Here is a 27,025-nt window from a genome sequence, read left to right as displayed (position 1 = left end):
AAGCGAGGGGCCCAAAACTGGACACAATATTCCAGGTGCCACCTCACCAGTGCCGAGTACAGTGGCAGGATCATTTCCCTGCTTCTGCTGGTTACACTATTGATACACGCCAGTATCCCATTGGCCTTTTTGGCCACCTGGGCACACTGCTGGCTCATGTCAAGCCGGTAGTCAACCAACACCCCCAAGTCCTTCTCCGCCAGGCAGCTCTCCAGCCACTCCTCCCCGAGCCTATAGCGATGCTTGGGGTTTTTATACCCCAAGTGAAGGACTCTGCACTTGGCCTTATTAAAGCTCATGCCATTGGCCTCAGCCCAACGATCCAGTCTGTTCAAATCCCTCTGAAGGGCCTCCCTACCCTCGAGCAGATCGACACAGCCTCCCAGCTTGGTGTCGTCCGCAAATTTACTGAGGGTACATTCAATCCCCTCATCCAGGTCATTGATAAAGATGTTAAACAGAACCGGACCCAGCACTGAGCCCTGGGGAACCCCACTGGTGACCGGCCTCCAGCCGGATTTAGCCCCATTTACCACCACTCTTTGGGCCCGGCCATCCAGCCAGTTTTTAACCCAAAGGAGGGTGTGCCTATCCAGGCCAGCAGTTATCAGTTTCTCAACCAGAACACTATGAGAAACTGTATCAAAGGCTTTACTGAGGTCAAGGAAAACTACATCCACAGCCCTTCCCTCGTCAACTAGGCGCGTCACCCTGTCATAGAAGGTGATCAGGTTTGATTGGCAAGACCTGCCTTTCATAAACCCATGTTGACTGGGCCTGATCACCCAGTTAACCTGTATGTGCTCATTAATAGCACTCAAGATAACCTGTTCCATGACTTTGCCCGTCACCGAGGTCAGACTGACAGGCCTGTAGTTCCCCGGATCCTCCTTCCGCCCTTTTTTGTAAATGGGGGTAACATCCGCCAGCCTCCAGTCCAGTGGAACTTCCCCAGTGAGCCAAGACTGCCCAAATTTGAGTATTGTTGAGTGCTTTTGTGTTCATTAAGAACTGTGGTTTTGACTGGTTGTTTTTTTTTAAAAAAAAAACGCTTTTTAAAAAAACCTTTTTTAAAACTTTTGTCCTTTTATTCTCTACAGAAAAGTCCTAGGTATAGAAATTCTTTTCCAGTTCTGTAAATCCATTTCTGTAAATACTGTGAGGGGAAAAAAGTATGTTTGGTAATATAACTAAATATATGGTATACACATCAAGGGAACTAATCAAAAAACATAAAGGATTTCTTTCAATTTGTAGCTTTCTTAAATGCATGATCTTTCCACTCATACAATGTAGATAAAGCTCTCAAAAAAACCCTTTCATTATTGTCTTGATGTTTTTTGTCTCAATATGATCACTTAAAAAAAAAAAAGTATCTCCATCTAAAAGATTTTGAGTAAAGAACAATAAACTAAAGAAAACTAACTGTGGCTCAGACTAACTTGCTGTCTTATGGTCAGCTCTTCTAGTTATATGGTGCTTGTGTTTTCCAGTTTGTGGGGAGTGCCAGCTAGTATTTGAAGATGGGGATTTAATTAATTAATATCTTAAATATTTTCTAAGTGTGTTATAGTTTAAGTGTACTTGTAAAGGACTTCCGAGTCAAGAAGTTGATGTGATCTTAATGCTAATTATTGAATGTAGGAGAGACTTGGGCTTTTGCTAGTCAATGGGGTTTAACTTTCAAGAAGTTTTCAACTTTGTTAGAATAACCTTAGAAATAAAACTAAATGCAGATATTGTTCATAATTTCCTTTAGTTTCAGAACGCCAGTCGTAAGGAACGACTTTCCACCAGTATGTCAAATTTCTACTCCCTACAGTCAGGCCCCATATTTCCTACCACATACTCCAGCAACTCCATTTCAAAATCAAGTTGGCTTACAGGTAACAATTTTAGGCTGTCTTCTGTCTTTTTTCAGTACGTGTTTTCATTGGAGCCTACTTAAATATGTATTAATAATATAACATAATATATGCATGTATGTGTGTATATATATATTTTAATCTAAAGTTACTGTTCGTCTTTTTTGATGAGTAATGGAAAATAGTCTGTTGTGTCTTAAAATAACTATTTCTTCATATGTATGTCTGAACTTAGGTAAAATAAGTCAACTCTTGAAAAATCGTTCAGTCGTGTCAAAATCCTGAAGCCTTTATGTTTGAAATCTAAGCCTTTTCAGATCCTACTTCATTAGAGGCAAGAACTAGAGTCACTATTTTTGTTCTGCTGTGCTTTTATAGTGGTACTACCCACTACAGTGGAGTACCTAGAGAGAGAGAAGCAGTATTAGAAACCATAAAGGTCTGAGGGAGGTAAAAGAATGAGGAATTACATTCCTTCTCCATTTTTGTTAAATTTCACAAATCTTGCTGCATTTCTAGTGGCCTGATATAGTGTAAAAATGGATTACCTTAGAGAGGTTGCATATTCAAGTAGGAATCTTCCCAATTGGAGGATAGGTTTAAGCTTCCTGCCAGAGGATTAATATTTAAAATTTGTGGCTCTTCTACAGCTTGGTGTAACAGGTACAGACAATACAGGCTGTTTCATCTTCACAACACTGAAGTCTACTAGCTAGCAGTTACCTTCAAATAAAATAGTAGGTGATTTGCGTAGTACAGCTCTAAGCTAGTTGCATGCTGTGACTGAAAGTATTAGTCTGGTTTCCAACATTATCTGTAAAGAGGGAGATGTCTCTAATGATCTGAGAAGCCTTATCAACGAACGCCCTGCTCTTGATTTCCAATGTGAAGAGCATTGGTGTCTTTTGTAAGATTTCAATGATGTTTCATGCCGAGTGATGATCATTATACAAATACTTTTGCTATGGGGATTTTTAACTTTCAAGACAAATATATTTAAAGTCCATCTTTACTGCACTTTATCTTTTTCAGAAAGACCAAGACAATTTAAAGCATATTAACTTAATAAAAAGTAGAGCTCTACCATGTTCTGCTGCATATATCCCAGTAGTTATTTTCCTAACTTTTTCTGTATGTACACAGGTTCCAGCTCCTATACCTTCACATGAATGTCTTGCCATCAAAGGAAAAGTTTATACAATACTGAAGCAAATAGGTAGTGGAGGCTCAAGTAAGGTAAGATGCTCTTTTGTCCTTTTAGACAGTCACTTATTTACACAGTAGTAGTTGTATTGTAAACAGATGTGATGAAGTCATCTAACGAGTACCTAGTACTGACATGTACAAAGTGTTTGAGTGACATAGAGAATCTAGAAATTTATTGTTTTAATCCCTCATGGATACAGAAGAAACATAGTGCACAGATTATATTTGGTACAATGCTGTTTTATCTGAGCCTTCAGATAGGCAGCAATAACAACTTAATTAATGTCTTATTATGAAAATGATGCTTCAATTATTACAGGATGTTAAGCCTCAGTACTATTTATTTTAGTGGAGAAATAAAGTTAAAACAGTGGGTAAATAAGGGGATCTGTGCTGAGGTAAATAATAGTGAATGGAAATTCTGAACAGATGTGGTCAGAACACTGAACAGAAGTTACAAAATTGGAAAAAGTGATCACCCAACTCTCGTGAGCATCTAAAAACGTCACTTAAATCAGTAAACAGTGGTAAGAGCCTAGTTCCTTTTGGTTTCTGTTTGAAGGCCTGAAGGTAGATTGTGTATGCCCTTGAAGATGAAAATTTCTGTTGTGGAGTGAGTATTAAAATTCCTAATAAAATTAGTAGTTCTGCTATAAGAGATGTGCTGCAGTATTACTGTACGTCTTAAATGGAGACACTGTTGTTTAGGTCAATGTGGTTACATTGTTGGGAAATGCGTGGCTTGTAAGGTTGGTTGAAAGTTCCTGAAGTGGGCAGACCATCCCTTATCACTGAAGTCTTCTGTAACTTGTGTGAGAAGTGACTGCAGTGGTGAGCCAGCAGGTTTTCATAAGGAAAACTGGGGTCACAGGAGCTTGAGAAACAGTTTTGGCAAAATCTCTTGCTCAGAAGATAAATTATAACAAAAACAACATAGGCAGTTTTGTGTGAGTTAAATTTCTATCTTTTCTTCTGTCTACAACGCTTCTGCTTCACCTGTATGCTTCCGTCTGTGAGGACCATGTTACTAGTCACAGGGACAACCGAAGAATTTGTGTAAGGGAAACTTGACACGTGCACAGGGTTAATCCTTAGTAACAGCCTATGTAGTACTTAGTGTGCAGCACACGGAAAGTGAAATGGCTACTTTTAGTTAATCTGAGGCATGCAGTGAAATACAAATTGGATGCTTAAGTTAAATGATAGCATTACTATTTAAAAGTTTTTTTTTAAGAATCCTTTTGACTTGTCAAAAATTGCCCAGAAAGCTTAGAGCTAGTTTTAGGACTGAGTATCTCTAATCTTATCCTTAAGTTCAGTCCACTAAATCCTCTAGTGTTTTGTTTTAAATGCAGGGATTTTCCTGAACTGGCTTAAAGTGCCTGAGATGGTAATTAAGTTTCACCTTGTTTTATAGCTTTTCAATTTTTGTAATCAAAAATATTTGATAGTTGTCATTTCATCAGTAGCTTAATTGAATGGAATATGCTCAAGCTCTCATGTTGCAACTTCTGTGCTCACTTAAAATAGGCTTCCTTCTCTGCAAAACTGAGGAGTGCAGAGGTGCCATCTTAAAGTGACAAGTATTATCAACAGCATGTATACTTTATTGGTTTTTGGGTGTCTTACAATTCAGTGAATAGTCAAAGGAAATAAGACTAGAATTTTGCTCAAAAAATCGCCGTATGTCTAGATTGCAAAATTGTGAACACATTTATTTAATCATATTTGTTTAGACTTGGCTTATATTTATGACCCTTTATGCCTACTTTTTATTTTGGTTTCATATTTGCATGTGACAGAACCAAAGTGGTACTAAGCAATCAAACTATCTCTTCTAGTGATAGAAGAAATAGTCCAGGTGTGTCATAAGAGATGGGAAATTGGTTTTAAATGTCGCACATCTTATCTGATTCTGTTAATTCAGAGAGTAATAAATTGAATAGAATAACAGAATAGCATAAGAATAGAATATTTCAGTTGGAAGGGACCTGCAATGATCATCTAGTCCAACTGCCTGACCACTTCAGGGCTTGACCTAAAGTTAAAGCATGTTAAGGTCATTGTCCAAATGCGTCTTAAACACTGACAGGTTTGGGGAATCGACCACTTCTCTATGAAGCCTGTTTCAGTGTTTGATCACCTTCTCTGTGAAGAAACTCTTCCTAATGTCCAGGTGACTTTGAACCATTTCCACGTGTCCTGTCACTGAATACCAAGGAGAAGACCTCAGCATCTTTGTCTTTGCTTCCCCTCCTCAGGAAGCTGTAGAGAGCAGTGAGGTCGCCCCTCAGCCTCCTTTTCTCCAAACTAGGCAAGCCCAATGTCCTTAGCCACTCTTCATAGTACTTTCCTTCCAGCCCTGTCACCAGCTATGTTGCCCTCCTTGCATTCGAGTGTCTTGACATCCTTCTTAAATTGTGGGGCCCAGAACTGCACACAGTACTCAAGGTGAGGCTGCACCAATGCTGAATATGGTGGGATAATTGCCTTTTTTGAGTGTTTGGTTATACTGTTTGCATCTCAGGATGTGGTTTGCCCTCTTGGCTGCCAGGGCACACTGCAGATTCATATTGAGTCTGCTGCCAACCAGCACCCTCAGATCCTTTTCTGCAGGGCTGTTCTCCAGACACTTCTCTCCCAATTTATACTTGCGCCTGGTGTTACTCCATTCCAGGTGCAGACTCCAGCATTTGGACTTGTTAAATTTCATGCCATTGATGATTTCCCAATGCTCCTATCCATCTAGATCCCTCTGCAAAGCCTCTTGTCTATTGAGAGAGTCAACAGCACCTCCTGGTTTGGTATCACCAGCAAACTTGCTTATGGTGTGTTCAACTCCTACATCTAGATCACTGATAAATATCTTGAACAGAACTGGCCCTAGATTTGAACTCTGAGGAATGCCACTGGTGACTAGTTGCCAGCCAGGTGTAGCCCCATTCACCATAACCCTTTGAGCTCTGCCCTTCAGCCAGTTCTTCATCCAGCACACAGGGAACCTGCTCATGTCACAGTTGGACAACTTGTCCAGAAGGATGCTGTGAGGGACAGTATCAAAAGCCTTACTAAAATCCAGAAAAACTACATTCTCTGCTTTCCCTTCATCCACTAGGCAGGTGACCTTATAGAAGGATATCACATTGGTTAAACAGTGCTTTCCCTTTGTGAACTCATGTTGACTATGCCTGATGATTGCATTGTCCTTTAAATGCCTTTCAGTAGTACTCAGTAAGAACTTCTCCATAATTTTTCCAGGAACTGACATGAGACTAACAAGTCTGTAGTTTCCTGGGTCTTCCCTCATATCCTTCTTGTAAATTGGAATAACATTGGCTAGCCTCCCATCAGCAGGGACCTCCAGGAAGAAAGATTTATGTTGGCAGCATACAGACGTAGAACGAGGTAGGATGGAAAAAGTGTTCTACATGTCACTTGGTCCAATGGTCTGCTTAAAGCAAGGCCAAAACAGAGCAGGTTGCTCATGGTCTCTTGCAGTCAAGTTTTGAGTTATCACCAAGGATGGAGATTTCACAGCCTCTCTGGACACCCTGTTCCCCTGTTTGACTACATGATGATGAAAAAGCTTTTCTGATATCTAATTGGAGTTTTCCTTGTTAGCTGTGCCTGTTGCGTTTCCTACTTTGGTTCAAAAGGGGTCTGTCTTTTTCGTACCTTTCCTTTAAATAGCTGAAGACAGTAGTAAGATTCTCTGTAGTCTTCTCATCTTAAGACTAAAAAGACTCGGTGCTCTCAGCCTCTTCTTGTGTGCCATGCGGTCTAACTTCCAAATCATCTTGGTGTGATGAAATGGATGTGCAGTGGCAGGTCAAACCCTTGTATCTGTGGGAGATGTTATTGTACATTCTTTATCTTAAGAACAGTTCAGGCTTGTGATCAAATACATCTGGTGAAATATAATGTGGTACCAAGATGGTTTCTGATAGAGGATTGCTTCTGTTGTAACTAGTGACTTATTTTTTTCTTCATGCTGAACTTCTTTGTAAATTTAGTGTTGCATCTTCCTTTTGAAATGGCACACTTTTTCTTGGAAATTCTGACTGTGGTGAGATGAAGGACCACAGTAAATCAGAATTAGGATTGAAGGAAATTATTAACTGATACTGTTTTGCAGGTGTTTCAAGTACTGAATGAAAAGAAGCAGCTGTATGCTGTCAAATATGTGAATCTAGAGGAAGCTGATCAACAGACTGTTGAGAGCTATAAGAATGAAATTGCTCATTTGAGTAAACTGCAGCAACATAGTGATAAAATCATCCGCCTTTATTGCTAGTAAGTAAACACTAATTTTATTAAACCAGTATCTTTTGATATAAAGAAGCTGCCTTAAATTTTAACGTAAGTGTATTTATTTATTTTTAGTGAAATCACTGATCATCATATCTACATGGTAATGGAGTGTGGAAATATTGATCTCAATAGCTGGCTCAAAAAGAAAAAAAAACATCGATCCATTGGAACGAAAGAGCTATTGGAAAAATATGCTGGAAGCTGTTCACACAATCCATGAATATGGTATTCTTAAATAATTATAAGTATTTGTATAGGTTCTATGGCAGAGATAATACGGACATGTTTAAATTTTGGAGGTGGTACTGGTTTTAGTTTTGGTACAAGCTTAGTGATCTTCAAAGATGGGTATTTACTGTATTGTGGAAAAAAAAAACTTTCAGTGAAACAAAGACGAGTAAATCTTGATGCAGAGGTAGACTTACTTTGCTAACTCAAAGGGATCTCCAAGTATCACTGTTGTATAATGCTCCCTATTTCCTTGCAACAGCCAGAAAATCATCTTTTCTGTATTAGACTCTGTTGTATACTCCCAATGCTTCCTGTTCTCCATTAGGCTCAAATTTCAGCTGCTTGTCCTCTCCAAAGAAGCTTTGACATTAATGACAGCTTTTACACAGCTCTATCTTCTTTACTTTGACATAATGTTTCAGCTTTTTCTTATCTCTAATCAGGCCTTCCTTTCATGTTTACCTATGTAACTGAAGTGCATGCATCTGTAGTCTGTTTGGCTGTATGACATGAAGGAGAGAGCAGATTTAGATCGTGTTCCTATAAAAGAAAAAAAAGTGGAGACCTGTACCTAGAGCAGAGAGTATTACCTCTTCATAGCACAAGAACACTGGAACATTCAATAACATAGGAAGACAGCAAAACCTGCTAAAACCATAGGCTACATGGTACTTGATGTGTCCTTGAAACAGACAGTTTTGCAAAATATAAAGACAGGTTGGCTGATTGTACGGATAATAACCAAAATGCATAACAAATCATGTAAGTAGGGTTTGTGAGAGGTCAGTCATATGTAATCCTCCATGAATGGTACCTTTGAGATTAGGAAGCAGAAAACATCAGACTAAGCAATATAATTCTTTTAAGTGCCTGCTTAGCTAATTTTATTTAAGAGAAAGCTACAGGAGTGGACAGGCCATTGAAATGATCCAGAACATCAGTTCAGTAAGGTAGTGTGCACGTACAGCTAGAGGGGCTGACCCTAACTGAGAGAAACTATGCCACTCAAGTCTCTTGGAGCTATTTCGGGGTGCCAGCAGATTTTGAATAAGTAATAATTCAAACTGTAAACATGTACAAGTCTTAACTGTTTAAAAGAAATGGAAACACTTTTAGAAATCTGCCAAGAATAATTTGGTTTTTGGCCAGGTGAAGCTGATCTGCACTTTCTCTCTGCAAGGGTTATGGGAATTGAGCAATAAAACCCCCCATAATTCAGTATTAACTTGGATTGACTAAACCTGGATTGACTTTAAACTCTATTTTACAGGCATTATTCACAGTGATCTGAAACCAGCAAACTTTCTGATAGTTGATGGAATGTTAAAACTAATTGACTTTGGCATTGCAAACCAAATGCAGCCAGATGTGACAAGCATCATTAAAGATTCTCAGGTGAAATACTTCTGGAAAATTGATGTACACTTTATAGAAAAGTGCTATAATACTTACTGATTATGTTGATTATTGCAGTAACTTCAATGAGTACTGAAATTTTATGCTGAATGGTTTTTTATATATATATATAAAAAATATTCATATACATGATTTTTTAAATGCTTTTGTTGAATGGAATAATAATGGCCTTTGGCCTTAATAGAAACAAATTTTCAAGATGCTTTTCAGTGCTTTGAGACAAAAATCTTAACTTTGTTGAGTGAGTTAATGTATGCTTCACTTAAAGCAATATTTTTACTTTTTTATGACTAGGTTGGCACAATGAATTATATGCCACCAGAAGCAATAAAAGATATGTCTTCCTATGGAGAAAACGGGAAATCTCGATCTAAGGTAACATCTTTTTTTCTCTTCTTCCTTTCATGTCAAGAAGAAAATAATTCAGGCATATATCTTAAGGCTTAGTTTTGTCAATGTCTTCCACTAAAACTAGAACACAAGGAAATTCATGTTGCCATGATGCCAGGCAGACATTGAAGGCTAAGTTTATTCCTCTCAACTGCCTAAAAGCGTTTTGCAGATGGTGTTTAGAAAAATGTAGTGCTGAATTAATGAATAAAATTGAAAGCAAAACAGATGTACAGGCTTGAGCATTGGAAGAGCTGATAATAATAATATAACAATATCTAAACTGATAATAAATGTAAAAGTAACTTAAAATCCATTTTTATGGAGCAATATAAAACAGTATTCCCCTATGTAATCAGTGTGAATGCAAATTGAACAACGATATAGAGTATAGTGAAATGCATGCAGGAAAGCTATTTCATATTGACTATCAAACTTCAGTTAAGGGCTACATAGTTTTGTGGAAAGATATTTTTTTTTAAAAAGATCCATATTCATATGTACGTGCGTATACACACTCAAAGATTGTGACTTTGTAACAGTGGAATGGAAGTGTTACAGTGTACTGAAACACAATCTTATCTTTCTAAACAGAATAGAATGTTTTATAGATGGATTTCTTTTGTTAGGGATGATACTTCTTTTAAAAGTTTTACCTTTACGTTTTTAAAAATTTCATGCAAAATGCAGACTTGTTCCAGAGCTTAGCTCATCTAAGCAAAAATCTAACCATTGTGCTGAGAGTCAGGCTCTCCATGTGCCTCTTTCCCCACCTCCTTTTTCTCCCTCAACCTTATAAAAGTGCTTCAGCTTCAACAGGAGCAGTGGAAACTCCTCCTGTAAGGAGCAGCCCAGGTGTGGTGGTTGAAGTCTGAATCCTTTAAACCCAGAGGAACTGAACTATGACTTCCCAGTTTGAGGACATAGCTGTGATGTCTTACTGGTTTCTGGTTTGAATTGATTTAGTGTGCTTTTATTTGTGTTTACTCATAAATCTGAAATGATAGTCCTACCATTAAACTTCTTAAGGACTACCTTTAATTTTATTTTAAGTTAGTTATTCAAGCTAGTTGATTTGAAAAGATAATTAGCAAAAATAGCTTTCTTACGGAATATTACTGAATGAAGCCACATCACTGTCTTAGATAATGGTATGCTGTCTTGGTGATTTTTGTGTGATAGTTACTAAGATCTATTATCTTATGTAAAATAGATATACTGTTAAGTGAAATGACTGTACAATTATATGATAAGTTGACTGAAGAGACATTTCCTTAAGTGAGGAGTAATCTTAATTTTTTTGGTTTTATATTAGATAAGCCCCAAAAGTGATGTGTGGTCATTGGGATGCATTTTGTACTGTATGACATATGGAAGGACTCCATTTCAACATATAACAAATCCAATTAATAAACTGCACGCTATCGTTGATCCTAGTTATGAAATAGAGTTTCCAGATATTGCTGAGAAGGATCTTCAAGATGTGCTAAAGGTAACTGTCCCTTAAGATTAATTTTGATTCAAATAATGGCAACTTCTTTAGATAAAGTATACTGTCTTAAACTGAATGAGTTATGCTTAAGAAACATTTTTTTCACAAATAAATGCTCACTGCTACCTGTAGTAACAGGTCTTATTGCAAAAGAAGACTTAATGAAACTAGAACTGCTTCATATAGTTTCCATAGTAAAAGTCTGTTTTCAGCTCAGCAGCAGATAAACAAGTAAATGTTTAAAGCAATCTGGCTTAACTCTTTTGGCTGAACAACCCACAGTAAATACAGAAGCTTTTGTACTCGCCATCCCTTTCCCTCGCCCTACATATTTGCTTGCTTTTGAAACTTGGCCTGTGCTTTTGCTCGAGCCCTGATTGTGTTGCTCGGCGGGTAACAAACTGAAATCCAGAAACGCTTATCCCCTTAACTTTCAAATCTCAGTGTCATTTTGTGTCATTCAGAATAAAAGGATATTGTAGGTTCTGGTCTTCACCTCTTTCAACGTTGTTGCTTGAGTAAAACAAGATACCGAACTTTACTCTGAGGATAATTGCTAATGAAGGCAATTAGGTTAATCTGTTATTTATTGTATTTTGAGTTGAATCTTTCCAAGTACATAGTTTGGCAGTAAGAAGTTCTGACATGAATTTACAGGGCCTTTTAATTATCCTTACTGTTAATTCTTAGGGAAATTCTTAATTCTTCAAGCATTTTTTCTCTTCTTTTTTCATTTGCAGCGCTGTTTGATAAGAAATCCTAAACAAAGAATATCTGTTTCGGAGTTACTGATACATCCCTATGTTCAAATTCAAAGTCATTGTCAAACAGGTACATTTATTTTAAAATACATTTTTATTAAATAGTATTTATAGTTCTGTTTAAGAAAACAAAATACTGTTAAGTGAACTTTCCACTTGCTGGCGTAACAATCTATTGTGTTTAGTGCCTATATATGTTTCAGAAAAGACTTCCATATTTTACTTCTTAAACTCTTCATTTCAAAACTGACTTCTTGTATACCTTATAAAAACTGCACTGGTAACGTGTACATAGTTGTGTACAACTATAGCATAATTATAAATTAACTGCAGGTGTTCAAAATGCAAAAGGAACAACAGAGGAAATGAAGCGTATCCTCGGCCAGCTTGTTGGCTTGAATTCTCCCAACTCTATTTCTAGAGCTGCTAGGGTAAGGAAATCTTCTTTTCTATTTTGTATGTTAGTACGTGTTCATGTAAACAAAGGTTAGAATGTTTGTTAGTGAAAGCTTAAAGGATACATATGTCAAAGCTTTAACCACGGCTGGAAAAACATTGCACACTGTAGTTCTTTTGTTTGCGAGCATGCAGAATCTCTCCACATCCTTCTGAATGGCGAGGCTTGAAAGGATGATGGTAATCTTGATTTTTAGCTTTTTCTTTCCTTTTCACCTCCCAGTATATCTGTTATTTCCAAATCCCGCACTGCCTCAGCATATCCTCTCTAAACTGGTTCTTAACTGTGTTACTTTACTTTCAAGCTGCCCCAAAACTGTAGTAGGTCTTCTAATTTAAGAACCATCATTATGGAGAAATGATCTAACTCGATTTTTCAAGTGTGCAGGCTTCTGTACTGCAACTGTTCTTACTTCCTGGAATCATAGAGTCATAGAATGGCATAGGCTGGAAGGGACCTCAGAGATCATCTAATCCAACCTCCCTGTCATGGGCAGGGACGCCTCTAGACCAGGCTACTCAATGTGTAAACTAGTTCCTGTATGTTGAGGTATTATGATTTTAGCCTCTCGGTTTACTGCCTGAAAGAGAAGCTTGGTAACTCTTCACTGGCTTGGTTCTTTCCATCTGTCTCTCAGAAAAGGTGATGGTGGTCAAATATGTAATAAGTTGAGATGGAATGCAAAGCTGCTTTTATGGGGAGGAAAGCAATCAGTATGCATAAAGTGTATCCAAAGAAGTATATTTACACTTGTACTGCTAGTCATACCTGATTTTTTTTTTAAAATATGGGGTTGAACAAGAGATTATCCTTTTGCCAATATTGTGATGTGTCTGTTTGCGGCCACTGATTTTTCGTATCTCAATAAAGCCTGCTCACCCTGATTACGCAAATAATTCTGTCTTCCATGCTGATGTTTCTACATCAGAGACAATTACTGGAGTAAAGTTAATTTTAAATCTTGGTAATTAGCTTGTTCTCTGCCAACTTGTGAAGCTCTATGCTTTTGCTCATGCTGCTAAGTCACTGTGTTTTCATTTTGACACTACATTGCATTACAACTGGTACAACTATGCTGTCTGAAGTGTATCTTTATTTTCTGATTTGAGAGAGAGATTTTAGTGTGAAGTTTAGAATATTTCAGTATGTGACAGCTTATTTCAAGTGGGTAATATTTGTTATAAAGATATAGTTTGAATTCATGTGCAATACAACTGTGTTCACCTGAATACCTGTGTTTTTATTAACTTTCAGACTTTATATGAACAGTGCAACAGTGGTAAAAGTCTTGATGTATCAGCATTTGCAAAACTTGGGAGTCAAAAATCATGGACCACAAAATGATGTACTACTGTTCAGGATGCAACAGAGGTGTCTGGTCTGTTCAAAAAATGTTTTGTGCTGCTAGCTTTTTAAAAGGACACTCAGCATAAAGTTCACGTTTTAAAATGTTCTTTGTTTTCTGATAATGCTTGCAGATCATTAAAAAGAATTTAATTGAATGCTTTTCGCTGTGGACTATTTCACTCTTTGCGTGCAACTTGGGTTGAATAATGAAAACTGGTAGTTGGTGATTATGATCTTTGTTACTTAAGAGAACTACAGTGTTTGGAGTACAAAAACTTGTATGAGAATCTTCAAGCTCTTTTATCCCTCTGAAGCTAAACCAAAAAGTTCCTAAGATGCCAATTGGTGTACATGGAAAAACATGCAAATATCTCTTGAAATATTTCCTATGACATGAAGACAGAGTATTATGCTGTTCTGTCCTTTGCCAACTCTTGTGTCCAGTTTTGATCATAGCTAAGGAAATAAGCACTCTGTTTATATAAGCCATCATTTACAATACTGGTAGATACATGTAAATGTCACCCGGTTTTGGAGCTGTTCCTGTTGTTAAGTGACATGATGGAAGCATCAGTACTGTCGTGAAGAGTTAAATGAATAAAATGGCTTTTGTTCTATTAAAAATGCTGCTATAAATCCAATATGCTTTTGAATTTTCAAAATAATAGAAAACCCATCAAGACTGATGGTCAGAAATCTCTAACTTGGATTTTTAAAAGCATTAATAATAAGTATTCCTTAATGCGCTGAATGTAGCAGGGCTGATTTTTTTTTACATGATTTAGTGGATTGATCAAGTTTTGTTTTAACTGAGTTACATTTCTGGTACATGTTAAAATGATATCTAATAATTCTAAATTGAAAAAAAAATCTTGTCTTCATTTTCATGACAGCTGCCATGTTGTCCTTGGATACCTTCTAAAATGTGGAGCTTGTCAGCTCTCTATCTTGATCAAGCATTTTGAATTAGCCTGTTTTGCCTTTCCTTCATAACAGCCCTGCATATAAAGATCTCAACTTCATTATTAAAGTGACTCTTTTCCTTGTTTATCTGCATGAATTAATAGTAAGCTGTACTTCTTGATCAGTGATGAAAAAAAGTTGGTCAGCACTAAGGAAGTTTTCCTTGGCAATTTCTGCTTGTTAGGTTACTGAGTTCTTGTTTTCTTAGCTTCAGAAGAGCATTGAAGTATTTAAGTCTTTGATAGCCTTTGTATTTCATGTTTAAGTTTGGATAACTCATATTGGGAAAAGATGTCATAAGTAATGCTTCGCAAAGGCCTAAGTTGAGGGAGGTTTGTCTTTCGTTGCAGGCGTATATTTAAATATTCACTTTTCCCTCTCTCCTGAGTACTTTTTCATCAGATTGCCTGCGTTCCCAAGGTTTAGTTGTTTTCTTCTTGATCTTGGAACATTAGGTTTCACTGATGTTTTACTACCAGTTGATTTCTGTAGCTTTCATTTCAATGACTTGAAAGATTTAGAGGATCAAAAATCTGAGTAGCATGGTACTGCTTGTTACCTGTTAACCTGAACCTGCAGCAGTAATGTGAAGTCTCCATAAAGCCTCTGAAGAAGGGAGGTAGTCTTGTTTAAACTGCCAGGTTTTACTAGCTGACAGAAGTATGATTTATGCATCTAAGTACTGGAGCACAAATCAAGTGCTTGGAAATTCTTTCTGCCTCTGTGGTGGAAGTGCATGTTCATAGCACTTCTGTCATCTGTGTGCCATCTGGGAGGTCAATTAGGTCAGCTGTCTGTGGGGATAAAAACTGGTCATTCTTGCTTCTGGAGGCTTACTTAAGCTGATACACCTTGCTGCTGTAGTCCAGAGAATTCTTACAAGTTACTTTGAACATCACAAAATACTGGGTAGTTGTTTGATGTTCTGAGGGTGTGGACATTGTTCTTGAGAACTTTTAGTTTGACCCTGTAAAAGGGGAATTACCACAGCCTTTGGAACATGTATTAGCAGGGCTGATATACCTTTATCATCTTGGTCTAGGTAAGCTTATCTTACACCTACAGGAACAGGCATATTGGACTGCATGCTCTATTCTACTTTCCCTTAGTATTTATGGGGGATCACTCTTTACTGACAACTTCAGTTAAAGAAAATGTGTTACCTCTTATGCCTGGAAGACACAGCTATTTCTGCAGTGATCCAAATGCAGCGTGGCAGCTGCACTTTGCATGATTCTTCAGCCCACAACGTAACCTTTTTCCATGCTTGCACACTGAACAGTGATAGCTTTATTGGTATCACTCATAACAGTTCCATAATGTCTTGGTCTGAAGTTAATAGCAAAGAAAAGAGATAGCAAGTTGTAAATACCTATCCCAACAGCAATATTGGAGGAAAGACTTTATTTCAATGTGTTCTTACTATCTTTCCTGCCATTGATTTATCAGATCTTTGTTGACTTTGTAGCCCAATAAGAATTGAAGACAGCGAGAAGAGCACGCACTTTGATCTCAAATGACACATGAACTCGGAAGTATTGTATTTTTTTCTCCGAGATTTAGTAGCTTTGATTTTTGAATTAGGTTTTTCAGAGCTTGCTAATGTAATAAAAGCACCTCTTGATAGGTGGGAAACTTTAGGCTTAATTATCTCTAGTTCTAAGCAGCAAAACAATTGTTCAAATAATTGCTTTTTGAAGAACAAAAAAAATCTTTAATGAAGAACAGTATTTCTGTAATTTTATCAGACTTTTGCTTAATGTCTGTATTTCAAAACTCTAAGCCCTCACCACCTTCATATGCCAGTTAGGACTATCCTGCTGTGATGGAGCAAGTGCTCATAAAAGAGCATTAATTATTCTGGGGTGTGGTGTTCCTGTGTCTGTTCAACACCTGCCCTCCTTTGTTTCAGGTTAACAGGGATTCTATGGATTACACAGGGAGAACGATTAGGAGTGAGAACTGCTGATACCAGCCCTTCTCCCCTCAGCCTGAATCTGCGCTCATCTCAGCGATGGGGCACATGCAGAAACAGTATGTCTCCCTTTTAAGGGGAAACTTGGAATGATAAACTTAATTTTGCTGTTGATCTAATTGTTATTATATGAAACAGATTGTGGAGCCTCAATTAGTCATCTGTGGGGACAGAGGGGAGCTATCTCTTTTCTAGGGGAAAACGTTAAATACTTGTTCCCTATAATGGTCTTGTTCTTTCTGATTTTTTTTTTAATCCTAGACTTTAATACTCCTGCAGAAGTTCGGTGGTATTTCAAGCATTATGAGTACATATGCTAATTGTACTCTTATCTGTTACACAAATGTTGAACTTTCAAACTTGAAGCTGCTGAAGATAAAATGTTAATGTTCTGCACCTTTCATATTCTAGACAGTTTAGGAGACTACTTATGGTATGGGAACTGAAATGCTATCTCTGGCTTCCTCGGGAGAGAAGGAAAAGAAGTATCAGCCTCTTCAGAGGAAAACTTGTGAAGAAAATCTTTACTCTGCAGAAACATCTTTTCACAAAGAGTTATTGAAATGTCTCCCAACTACTTGTCTAGATTACAGATCTTGAAATATTTCTACATTATTATTTTAATGTTATAATTGTTAACTTTCACTGTTTTGCTTCTCTGGTTAGTGTTGACTATGCAGAGAAGTGCTACATATTTTTTTTTTGTTTGGTTTATCAATCCTTTCATTCCATGACTGCTAAAGAACACACAGGAAATATAGTTGGCATGAGAGGGAGCTTATGAAAGAGGACTGGGGCTGATGAGAGGCAATGGGTTATCAATCATACCTTTTAAATAAAAATTTCCATTACAAATGCGTAATTGATTTATACTCCTTCCTTATGTCAATGAGGTGCTGCAGGATGTCTGCCTACCTTGGCAGCTGCTGCTTACTGGCCCTGTCTATTCCTGTTGGTTTTTTGCTTTATGGACAACCACCTCCCTTTTCAGATTCTTCTGGGATCTTAAAAGTGTGTGTGAAGTACAGAATAGCTATAAATGAATAACTTTAAAGGACAGAAAATACCAGTCTTAAACATTGAGTAACAGAGGTTACTGCCTGAAGCTTTCTCAAGATTACGAAATGCTCATCATGTCTTACTGTCACCCTCAAGGCCACAGTTCAGGACAGTGTGTGTGTATAAACTGGGGAGAGAAGATGGCTGACTAAACCAGAGCATGACTGTTTATAATCACTGTTACTGGGTACATGTATGGTATAATGCTGTGTCAGCTAATGTTGAGATTCCACAACTACATGAAGAGTAGAAAGGTAAATGAGAACACTTCAGTAAGTTCCCTTTAGTAATTCTTGTTCAAAAAATGAGTGTGGAAACTTGCAACCTTTAGATCTAATACTGTGGTCCAAATAACATTTACTCAGCAGTTAACACTAAGAAAAGCCAACCTGCAGAAGAGTGACTTCCTTTCTTATTTATGGATGGGTATGACATTACTCAACTTAAACAGCTGTATGTACAGTTGGAATTCAAAGACTAAATCAAGTTTAAGTTTTGAAAGCTCTGCTCTTATAGTCTGTCGTGGTGTGCCAACACCCAAAAGTGAGTCCTTGACAAATATAAGAAAAGGAGGCTGTTCTCTTGCATAACATCCTGCTCTCAGGACACTTGTCCAAAGAGCAAGACAAGTCTATCTCCATGGCCCTGAAGAAGTCGGACTCCTGCTTCTCATCTGGCTTTGTTGAAGGCACTCTTAAGCTCCTGCTGCTGAGCCTGCAGCTGAGCAGGAAGGGAGTGGTTAAATCCCTAACAGTAGAGTGTGCAGTGCAGGGTGTGAGTTAGTGTGAAGGTGTAAGTGGTCAAATTGTCACTCTATTTTCATACCTCCTATGGGTTTCTGTTGTTTCTTTAAGCACCTGATAGTGGTTTCATGCTAAACAGATAACCAATTCTGGGAGTGAGGGTAAGTATAAAAAATTAAACAGTTGAAGTAAACTTGAGTTCTAGTCTACCTCTGAAGCCTAGCTTACTCGTGAGTTCTTCATAAGGATCACAGGCTAATCCTTGCAGGTGCCAGTTACGACGAGTAAGAGCTGAAAACTACTTGCTGCTTCCTTCCTGTTGTCTACACTCTCATATTGCCTTGTTGCTCCCTCAGATTGTGTGAGTCCTCAGCAGCAAAGATAAAACGAACACTGCTTTTGATTGTATTTGTATTTTAGATACTCATGGCTAAGACACATCCTGTTTCAGCTAAGTATGAACTGCCAATACAAAAGTATTCCCTTCCTGTTGCATATCTCACCTTCCAACTCAGTTATCCATGCCCACCTGCCAAGACCGAAAAGTCTGTTGGTGAGCTTGCAAAGTATGCCCTTATTTGCACATGAAGTAATTAAGAGATAAATCTTCTTGCAAGATAAAGGCTATAAAGAGTGGAGCAGGCAGTGTAGTGCGATTTACTTGTAGGATATAGAACTGTACACCTGTATGGAAACAGAAGGAATCTTTGTACAGCCTGCCCATACGCTTTTATGGGAGTTGCTGAAATGAAACCTGAGATAAAAATCTGACTCCTCACCTCAATTCCTCCCTTTGGCAGGTGGAATATCCACAGCTAAACAGTGATGCAATTCCAAGACTCCAGCTCTAATCAGATGAATTGCTAAAATCCAGGCAGGTTTTGCAATGAAAGATGACTGATTTAATGCAGAATAGTGGTGCTACTGTTTTGAACCCCTAATAAACACAAGGAAAGGGTCAATGTTAAAACAGCATCAGCCATTGGTCTTGACTCTTACAGTATTGTAGAGATCTCTGGCTTGTCTCTGTACTCGCTTAATGTGTGTGTTATGTGGTAAGTGGAAGTAAACTTTGAATATCTGCTTGTTACATGCTTTGTCATCTATCTCTTAAATTGTTTTTTCCCTATTTTACATAGCTGTTGAAAGCCAATTAAAAATACAATTAAGTAACTATATTTGAGGAAATATGAATTAATTTTTTTGGCATTGATATGTGCTTCCTGTTGTGTGTTCTTGGATAAATTATTTCTGTGAGTCTTTGCTCTTTACGTTCCTTGTTTTGCTTATGGTTTGGCAGACGGCAGTTGTGTACCACGAATCTGTACAACACTGCATGACGCATTTGGTGCAAAAGGATAGAGCCCTTGATGCTGCTATTGCAGAGTGACATCATACTTTGAAATATTCTTGGTGGGGCTAAAACTTGTCATCCACATGGTGTTTGGATATTCATACAACGTGGGTCTGATTTACAGATGCACAGTTCTGTGCAGCAGAAGGCAGTGATGTCCTCTCCACGTTGGCTGAGGAGTGCTGGACACCACAGCAGCTGCTGTGTGGTGGAGGGACTCTTGAGCCATCCACCAAGGAAGCGCTGACCAAAATCTGCCCCTTAAGCAGAGGAAGGCCTGCAGCCTATGTGTTTCACTTGGCCGATGAAGGTGCTAGCTGTTGTGCTGAAATGCAAAATACAACTTCCGTGGCTGCTACTGGTGTGTGTGATTTGGACATTTCCAGTGGCCTGGGCCCTTCAAGGAACTCAGCTGCTGAGACAGGGTTTCTAAAATCACCATGGTTTGGGTAAGTGGTGACCACGTGCTCCTTTCTGACAAGCCAGCGATGCCTGTTGGCATGGGCAGTGGTGACACTAGTGCTTCAGGGAGTTTTACAGGTGGAAGTACCCACAGACAATAAGGTACCTCAGTAATGAGACAAGCAGGAGTTTTGAGTCTTAAGCAGGACTTGGGTACCTGAATTAAAGGTGAGTGTCTGCTTAAATGTCTTTCAGTCTGATCTTGGGACTTAGCAGAGGTCCAGCACCATAAAGGTAAAGACATTTCCTAACTGCAGTGATGTGTGATGAACAAAGAATTGGTTTAGGGAGAGCAGATGAAGATTCAAAGAAATCCTGGCTTTTGTCACATTGTTTGCCTTAAGTTAGAGAATCCTTCTGTTGCTGCTCTTGCTTCTCATCTCTGGGAAGAGAAGACTGTGACAGAAAAGCGAAGTACGTTACCTGCATCAGTGTTCAGAGCAGAGGAACTCAGAAGTTCTTATGTTAGAGTCTTGCTCTGTAAGAGATTAGTCCAAGGAACTATTTGAAATTGATGTGCCAGTAACAGCTTTCTAGGGTAGCTGGTAGAATGAGCACTAACAGCTCCCCAGGCCCAGACAGTACTGACTGAAGGAGTCTAAAGGAGTTTGCAGTAGCTGTGCTAGATATTGTACTGTGTGATTTTTAAATTAGCCTTAGGAACACAGAAATGGAAGGTAGTAAATGTGATACTGGTCTTCAAGAACGTTGGAGCTTGTAAATTAGACTACTGAGTATAACTTCCATAATAAATACATCGAAGGGAGAAAATACATTAAAGAGTGGAATGAAGGGGACACATGAATGAATATAAACTATTGAGAGAAAATCATTTGCAGAGGAGTAATGCTTATAAATCTACTTAGTTCTTTCCAATGAGTCCATAAGTGTGATATTCATATATAGCGGATTTGGCTTTTCTAAAAGCTACTACTGCAAGGTCCTTCAACAGCTCTTAGGCTAATGTGTCAAGGTTTCGCTGGAATAGAATCATAGAATCAATCTTCTGATCAGAGAAGCTACATTTTTGAAGTAAGCTGCGTTTTTATAAAGACTGCAGCACCCCATTCAGTAGGAAGAGAGTTGACAAGACACTGTTTTAGTTTGTAGCCAGCCGTGGTTTGCAGGTATCTGTAGTGCTCAAGGACTTTCCAACTTGTTTTTTGCTAATGACCCACATGTCCAAGAACTGAGGGGAGTGTGGCCAGGAAGATTGACACCTAAATTGGCAAATGAGTATTCCATACCATGTAACGTCATGCTCACTGTAAATTGGAAAGTTTGTTGGGGACGGGTCCCCTCTCGTCTCTGTAGCACTCTCTTCAGTGGTCGCTGTCCCTGGAATGTCTTGCTCATTGTTCTGCTCCCAAGGCCTACTCTTTCTGTCTTCTGGGATTGCAGTTTTGGAACTTTCCTACTCTGGGATCACTGGCCAGGAACAGGCTGGATATTGGCCAAGAGGTGGTGAGTAGCTGCACCATGCATCACTTGTGTGTATATATTATTATTGTTATTATTTTTTTTTTCAATTATTAAATAGCTCTTATCTCAACCCACAGGTCGTCTTTCCTTTTCCCAATACTCCTCCTTGAGTGGGGAGGGGTCATTGGGTGATAGAACACCTGGCTATTGTTTAGCTGCCCTGGACGTGGACTAAACATAGACACAAGACAAAGGAGAAAAATCTCAAGGGTAAATGGGTGGGAGAAAGCTATGGAATAAGTAATCAGTCATTCCCACCTAAGGAAGATTACCAGCAAGGTGGATCAAGGAGCTGTGGTGATTCACATTCCTAAGTAATCTTAGGGTTAAATAGCAGATTGATTGTTAACACAAGAGTATTCAGAAAAATAAATCTTGGAGTTTCCTGTGGGACAAAATGTAGAAGAATCTCATATTATCGATGAAATGGCAGAGGAAAGCCTACATTGACAGAACACAAAGGGGAATTCACATGGGAGGAAAGTATCTTAATATGCATATAACACAAGGGGCTTCAGAGTGACATTTGGGGAAGGTTCTTCTGCATTATGCATAATTTTCTGAAAACATCTCTTCAACCCTTGTACTGAAGGAGCCAATTAGAACAATTATTGGGAAAGGAAGAGGACAAAACAAAATATTGATGTGCTGCTGTATAAATGTGTCCGGTTTGAATGCTGTCTGCAGTCCTTGAAAAGGATCTAGTAAAACTAGATAATATGGAGAGAACCAGTGAAGGTGTCCAAAGCGATGGAACAACTTCCATACAAGACTGCAAGTTGTATGACTCACTAAGGAAACTGTTATCACTCTGGCAGGGTGCTGAAGGGGAGAAATCAGCATTGCACAGGGCTAGGAGCTGATGAAATGATCAGTCAGAATTTTCAAACGGATGAAAGGAACATACCGCAAAATGTAATAACATTTGAAATGAGGCTAGTGGGGGATATCGTGGAAGCCAAAAGGATAAGCGTGTTCAACAAGAGATTAGATGCATTCAAGGAGGTTAAGATGATCCTTGGCACTGAATATAAGTGGTGTGGATGTAATCTCTGGCTTGGGAATTCCCTTTAAACCTCTGATCCCAAGCGTCTGGGATGTTTTGCCAGAGATGGAATCGCTTGCTTTGCTGAAAGGGTTCATCTTGGAAAAGATTATCTGACCACGCTGCTTCTTGCTCTGACCCAGCGCTTTGATACCTTAATTGGAGCCCTATGGTTGGGTTTCTTTGGGTACTAGATACTTGATTTCAACCTCCATGCCTGTCAACATGACAATTTTCCCAAGCAGCATTCAAATGTACTTGATTAGATACGTCAGTGTCAACTGAAAAGCAATCATGTTTTAGCAGGCGTTTTGTGTACCAGCAACAGCTTGGCCATATCTGTGCAACGTTATCTGGCACCCCACCTTCGCCTTCTACCTGAGCCACTGCCTCAGGTAGTCATACAGGTTTTGTAACTTTAGCTGTGACTTCCCTGCTGAGATCATATGCTGGTCCTCAGAAGGGTGCCTGGAAGCTAAGATGATGGAAAAGACTTTTGCCTGGATGCAAGCTGGGAGCAAGGCTACAGGAAAGCAAGTAGCAGAGTAATAACTACAGTGCTTTGTGGTAGGAGCAGAGTTCGGGTCTGCTTGTTAGAGGTTTGGCCTTACAGGTTCACCTTTAGGTCCTGCGCATGTGCTACAACTTTCTCATCTCAATTTGTAACCACGGACTGACATAGTTGGCACTAGGTCACATTTTGCACGTAGCCTGCTGATAGTGCCGGCAGCAATTCCTGCTGGCAGCTGAGGTCGGTGCAGGTTATGTTCCAATAACCACTTTAGCACACTGGTGGGTTGTTTTTTTCCTACACGGGAAGGTCTATAACCGGTCCTGCGAAACTTGTTTAACTAGTCCTTCCTCTGCACGTTCCCCGTGTGCTCAGCCTTCCCACAGCACCTTGCCTCACACTTTGCTATATGCATGTACTTACTCCCTGTTTTAGGGCAATAGCTGGAAGCTTTCCAGTGGTGGTTTCATGGGGAAATGCCAGTTGAAGGAGTTCAGTGTTCCTTTTGAATTCTTTTGAGTTTCACTTTTGACAGGTGCCCAGTATCATTTGGGTAGCCTCCTGCTATAGTTCCTTTCACAAGGCCTCCACGTCCTGGAGTTTAGGTCCTTTCAGGACCTGGAGTACACCTGCTGGAAAATAAGGAGCCCCACAGCATTTGCTGTTTGGTTTGTAGACTGTCATTATATCGAAGGATCAGATCTTGACCCTTCAGGCACTGGTCAGGGATGGTTCTGGTTTTGGGTTCAGGGAGGTTCTGGTTCATGGAAAACGAGTGAAAAAATAAACTTCCCTGGGTATCGGACATGACACTTTTGACTAAGTCTGCAAACCTATATTTCCCAGAAGGGATGTGCATAAAGGCTGGTTGTGTAATGAGTTAACCTATAAACGTTGCTAATCTGTAAGTGAGCTGTGAATCCAAAACTAGTGCATCCAAGCACATTTTCTGTAACTGCTTATTCATCTTATCTGCTTACAGTAAACAGGAATCATTACAAGTGGAGTCTTGCTCGTTCTTATCAACCAAAATATATCTTTTTCTCTTAATTTTGTCATTATAATCATAGATTCATAGAATGGTTTGGGTTGGAAGGGACCTCAAAGATCATCTAGTTCCAACCTCCTTGCCGTGGGCAAGGACACCTCCCACTAGATCAGATTGCTCAAAGCCTCATCCAACATGGCGCAGAACACCTCCAGGGATGGGGCATCTACAACTTCTCTGGGCAACCTGTTCCAGTGTTTTGTCGCCCTCATTGTAAAAAATTTCTTCCTTATATCTAATCTAAATCTCCCCTCTTTCAGTTTAAATCCATTGCCCCTTGTCCTATCACTACACACCCTTGTAAAAAGTCCCTCTCCAGCTTTCCTGTAGGCCCCCTTCAAGTACTGGAAAGCTGCAATAAGATCACCCCGGAGCCTTCTCTTCTCCAGGCTGAACAGCCCCAACTCTCTCAGCCTGTCTTCATAGCAGAGTTGCTCCAGCCCTCTCATAATCTTTGTGGCCCTCCTCTGGACTCGTTCCAGTAGCTCCATGTCCTTCTTGTGTTGGGGACTCCAGAGCTGAACACAGTATTCCAGGTGGGGTCTCATGAGAGCAGAGTAGAGGGGCAGAATCACCTCCCTTGACCTGCTGGCCACGCTTCTTTTGATGCAGCCCAGGATGCGGTTGGCTTTCTGGGCTGCCAGTGCACATTGTTGGCTCATGTTGAGCTTCTCATCCACCAGCACTGCCAAGTCCTTTTCCTCAGGGCTGCTCTCAATCCATTCTCCAACCAGCCTGTACTTGTGCATGGGATTGCCCCGACCCACTTGCAGGACCTTGCACTTGGCCTTGTTGAACTTCATGAGGTTCTCACAGGCCCATCTCTGCAGCCTGTCAAGGTCCCTCTGGATGGCATCCCTTCCCTCCAGCGTGTCCACAACACCACACAACTTGGTGTCATCTGCAAACTTGCTGAGGGTGCACTTGATCCCACTGTCCATTTCACCAACAAAGATGTTAAATAACAATAATAATAATAATATTAATAATAATAAATAAATAATAATGATAGCTTGAGGTCTGTATTGAGATAAGGTGTCAGGTTAATTGATTTTTCATCTTTAGCATCTCGTTAGAACATCATAGCCTAATAATGAAGAATTTCTTTTCCCTAAGACAGGCCAAGCATAAAAGAAAGATGAAGATATTAACACAGGGCTAGATGAAACATCTACTTTCCTCTGCAGCAAAACATTCTGTAGTTCCTGCTGTGAACGGATCCAATTTTAAAACAAAAAACAACACAACCCCACAAAAAAAACCACACAACCAACCAAACAAAAAAGCCCAACCAGAAACAGGAGGTGCTGCGTGTCTACTGTTCTGCCATGTGAACTGCTAAGAGCCTCTCTGGGAGGGTGAGAAACTGTTTGATCCCCTCCTGCTTTCTCCCAGCCTTCCTTCTGCTTGGCTATGTGAGTCGGGCTTTTCTGTAGGTTTTCCTGACCCACCTAGTAACCTGTCTTTGCCCTTTCGCGCGTCTTGGTTAGCCACGTTCAGAGAAGATTAATGGAAAGTGAAACTATTACAGAAGCCTCACCAGGTGACTTTTAGAGGGAAACATGAATACTACTTTGTCTTTTCAGGGAATACTTTTCTGAGTACGACCCCATGGCTGCATCTTTTCTGTCGGCTTATGTAGTTGTCATTGATTACCAATAAAAAATAACTAACAGAGAACTCTCCCCGCCCACTGTTTACCTCTGCCTACTAAGCTCACAGCACACAGGTGAAGTGCTTTGACTTTGCTTCTAGGTGCTTGACCTGCTCTTCGTATGACTGAGTTTACTGCAACTTGGTTTTACCCCTACCCATGAAGATAACCACCTAGAGCTGAACTACTGATGCTGAATTGGGGATGATAAAGGCAGAGGTAATGATAAATTTCATTTGGATGCTGGTTTTGTCATTAATGAAAACATTAGCTGTGATCCTTCATCTTTGAGGGACCTCCAAGTGCCTCTTTTCAGCCTACTGAAACTGGGCTTGGTTTGAACCGAGCTTTTCAGCCTTCTGATTTCTTTCAGACCAGCAGGATGACATCCAAATTCACATGATGAGCAAGACCAGCGTTAGTACTGTATCTCGTCATCTGTCTTAATGGTTCATTTTTTCCTCCATTTTAACCAGTAAGAAGCTGTTGTGCCAAAAGCTGTTACGTATATACGCAATACATCCTGACGTCCTGACTGTTAGGAGGAAAGAAATTGTTTATAGGCTCTGATTTACCATTAATAAACCTCAGCTGTGGGGTCGGAATTAATGTCCATGTAGCCTGATGTCTGACCAATATGGAAGCTCAGGCAAGAACGGCCTGGGGCAAGTGTACAGTGATGCTTCCAAGATGATGATTAGCGCCTTCCCTTGAGTGCAACTGAAGTTGCCCTTCCAATTCCAAAATGGAGTTGTGCAACACTGTGCTCAGTCTCAGTGGCTGCCCTTGTTTTGCTCCATGGAGACATTATGGTCCTCACTGAAAACTGAGGCAGAGGACTGGTTTCTTTTGGGCTTATATGTAAATTTGGTTACCTGCACATTGTCCTCATTTTTCCTTGTTGCCTTTTATGTATAAGAGAACATACCATTTGTTTAAATATCCTTTGCAAGGTCAATCTTAGCTTAACTTTTAGAGAAGAAATAACTTTTTGACAAGTTTTTACCTTTTTTTTTTTTTTTTGAAAGTTCCCGTATCTTTTATGTCTGGAATTCATGCTCTTTCAGATTTTAAAAATCAGATGCCTTATTCTTAAATATACTTTTGTTTGTCCTGCTACTTTATTTTAATCTGTAATAATTTGTTATTTCTGAAAAAATCTTGCAACCCTTTTATCCTCCTTACTTAACAAAATGAAATTGATTGGCTTTTCTTTTACAGATTTTGGGGCTATTTGGTAAAGAGGAATGTCC

General features: G+C 39.3%; 1 protein-coding gene across 1 annotated transcript in view; it reads left to right on the top strand.

Moving 5' to 3' along the window:
* TTK (TTK protein kinase) overlaps positions 1-13,473 on the top strand; it is a 35,391-nt gene extending 21,918 nt beyond the window's left edge. Inside the window, 11 exon segments of the mRNA XM_086608252.1 lie at positions 1,760-1,886; positions 3,009-3,101; positions 7,207-7,364; positions 7,455-7,536; positions 7,538-7,607; positions 8,884-9,008; positions 9,324-9,404; positions 10,735-10,911; positions 11,652-11,742; positions 12,006-12,103; positions 13,384-13,473. Coding sequence (XP_086464378.1) covers positions 1,760-1,886; positions 3,009-3,101; positions 7,207-7,364; positions 7,455-7,536; positions 7,538-7,607; positions 8,884-9,008; positions 9,324-9,404; positions 10,735-10,911; positions 11,652-11,742; positions 12,006-12,103; positions 13,384-13,473 — 1,192 coding nt within the window.
* Positions 13,474-27,025: the final 13,552 nt, after the last annotated feature.

The sequence above is a fragment of the Tauraco erythrolophus genome, chromosome 2 (genome assembly GCF_009769465.1).
Source record: "Tauraco erythrolophus isolate bTauEry1 chromosome 2, bTauEry1.pri, whole genome shotgun sequence".
NCBI lineage: Eukaryota > Metazoa > Chordata > Aves > Musophagiformes > Musophagidae > Tauraco > Tauraco erythrolophus.
The sequence above is the reverse complement of the archived record's forward strand: the minus strand, read 5'-3'. Positions and strand labels throughout refer to the sequence as shown.